Below are 1835 nucleotides of genomic sequence, written 5' to 3' on the forward strand. Positions count from 1 at the left end.
AACTCGTTTTAATTTATTTCATATTTTTTTACACGTTTAACACATTTTTGGCACGCTTAACACATTTTGGCACGTTTAACACGTTTAGACATGTTTAACACATTTTGACACGTTTTTGACAAACTAATACATTTTCACGTGTTTAACACGTTTTTGACATCTTAACACGTTTTTGACATATTTAATATGTTTTGGCACGTTTAACGTATTTTGACATATTTAACACAAACCAACCATTTAGACATATAAAAAGAAGATATCACCATCCAATTTTATAAATAAAATAAATGTGTCTACGAATGTAAGATCATTTTAACAAAGAAAATATAGTTAATTTAAATATTGATAATATTTTCAGTAATCCAATATTTAACAAAAGGAAATAAATACAGAAAATCCAGATGTTGAATTAATTAGTACACCCCGCAATTACATATTCCCGTCAAAGAAACAGAAAATCTACGGAGAGATTCAAACGACGGCGACATCACTTCCTCCTCCGCCGCCGATGATGCCGGAGGTAAAACCCTCCCGTCGGCAAACAATAACCGTCCATTACTCGGTTGCGATTGCGTTTGCGATTGCGTTTGCGATTGCGATACCTCTCCATAGAATCCTCCATCATCAAATCTCCTTTCAACCTCAAGGAACTCGCCGAGCGATGAAGGACCAGATCCATCGTCTCTGCAAAACCTCCACCACTTCCTCTTCCTTCGATCGGCCGCCGCCGCCTCAAGATCCGCCGCTTTCTTTTTACTCCTCCGCCTAGCACATACGCTTCCGCCGGATACGGCGGAAACGTCAACGATTTGGTCGCGGCGTTGAGAAGGAACTCTGAATGTGATGGAAGGATAGTTTACTCCCATTAGAGTTCCTAACGTTGTACTGCGGTCATGGAAAAATGATCCTGTAGACTGTGAAATCGCAAATTCAGAAACTGATGAGAAAGAGAGGAAGAGATCGGAATTAGTACCTCTGTGTCTAGATCGGAGGAGGAAAGGGAGGAATTCGTTGGAGATGAGGCAAATGGAAGCATGCCGGTGGCCGGATTGAACATTGCCGGCGACAATTGCAGAAATTCGGACCCCTCTCTCTCTCTCTAGGGAATAGTAAAGTGGAAATGAAGCTTTTGTGAAGATGACTAAATGAGATAAAACAGCAATAGATAATGAAATGTGGATGATTATAAATCATTATGTTTAGTTTAGTAGTTACCTTGGATTCTCATTTAATATAATATTTATTCAAGTTATTCTTTTGCATTTTATTTTTTTTAATATTTCACAAAATTAAATAAAAATAAAAAAAATTGAGTTTATTCAAAAATTTTAATACACTTAATGAATGAAGATGAGGGATAGAAGGGGGAATTTGGTGAGGGAATGACGTGGCATCACCTTCATTGGTTGGAAAATGTAAAAGTGAGAGAAAAGAGAGAAATTATTTGATTTTTTCAGCGAATAAGATTATGCCACGTCATTCCCTTACCAAATTCTCTCACCTAATCATTTCTCATGAATGAATGACATATCATTACATATTTTTCATCTATTTATGGTGCTATTTTTTATTCATAACTTAAACTATTAAATCTCTCCACTTTAAAATAAGTTAAAAATATAATTTATAGTTTATGATATGTACAATATAAATAAAAAATAAGTGCTTTAAGAAATAATAAAATCGTTAAGAATAAATTAACTAACTAATATTGATTACTTAATCGATCTACATTTCATTAATAATTCACTAATTTTAATTTATATTTCTTCATTCTCTCTTAAAAAATCTTGAAATAACAAACTTTAATTGTGAAATTGTGTACATCAAGTGAA

At 34.1% G+C, this 1835-nt stretch overlaps 1 protein-coding gene across 1 annotated transcript; it reads right to left on the bottom strand.

Annotated features, from left to right (window-relative positions):
• Positions 1-316: 316 nt before the first annotated feature.
• Positions 317-1162, bottom strand: LOC124921931 (uncharacterized protein At3g17950). Its single transcript, XM_047462637.1, has 2 exons — positions 974-1162; positions 317-914 (listed from the first exon to the last, which is right to left on the bottom strand). Exons 1-2 carry the CDS (start codon positions 1055-1057, stop codon positions 414-416), a joined length of 585 nt encoding a protein of 194 aa, XP_047318593.1. The 5' UTR covers positions 1058-1162; the 3' UTR covers positions 317-413.
• Between the last annotated feature and the right edge of the window lie 673 nt (positions 1163-1835).

The sequence above is a fragment of the Impatiens glandulifera genome, chromosome 1 (genome assembly GCF_907164915.1).
Source record: "Impatiens glandulifera chromosome 1, dImpGla2.1, whole genome shotgun sequence".
NCBI lineage: Eukaryota > Viridiplantae > Streptophyta > Magnoliopsida > Ericales > Balsaminaceae > Impatiens > Impatiens glandulifera.

What these genes read in the sequence shown, in the direction of transcription:
- LOC124921931 (XM_047462637.1), bottom strand. Translation starts at nt 1,057, where the DNA reads ATGTTCAATCCGGCCACCGGCATGCTTCCATTTGCCTCATCTCCAACG. An exon ending in CCTCCGATCTAGACACAGAG is followed by an intron (nt 915 to 973) that starts GTACTAATTCCG and finishes GCGATTTCACAG; the next exon opens with TCTACAGGATCATTTTTCCA.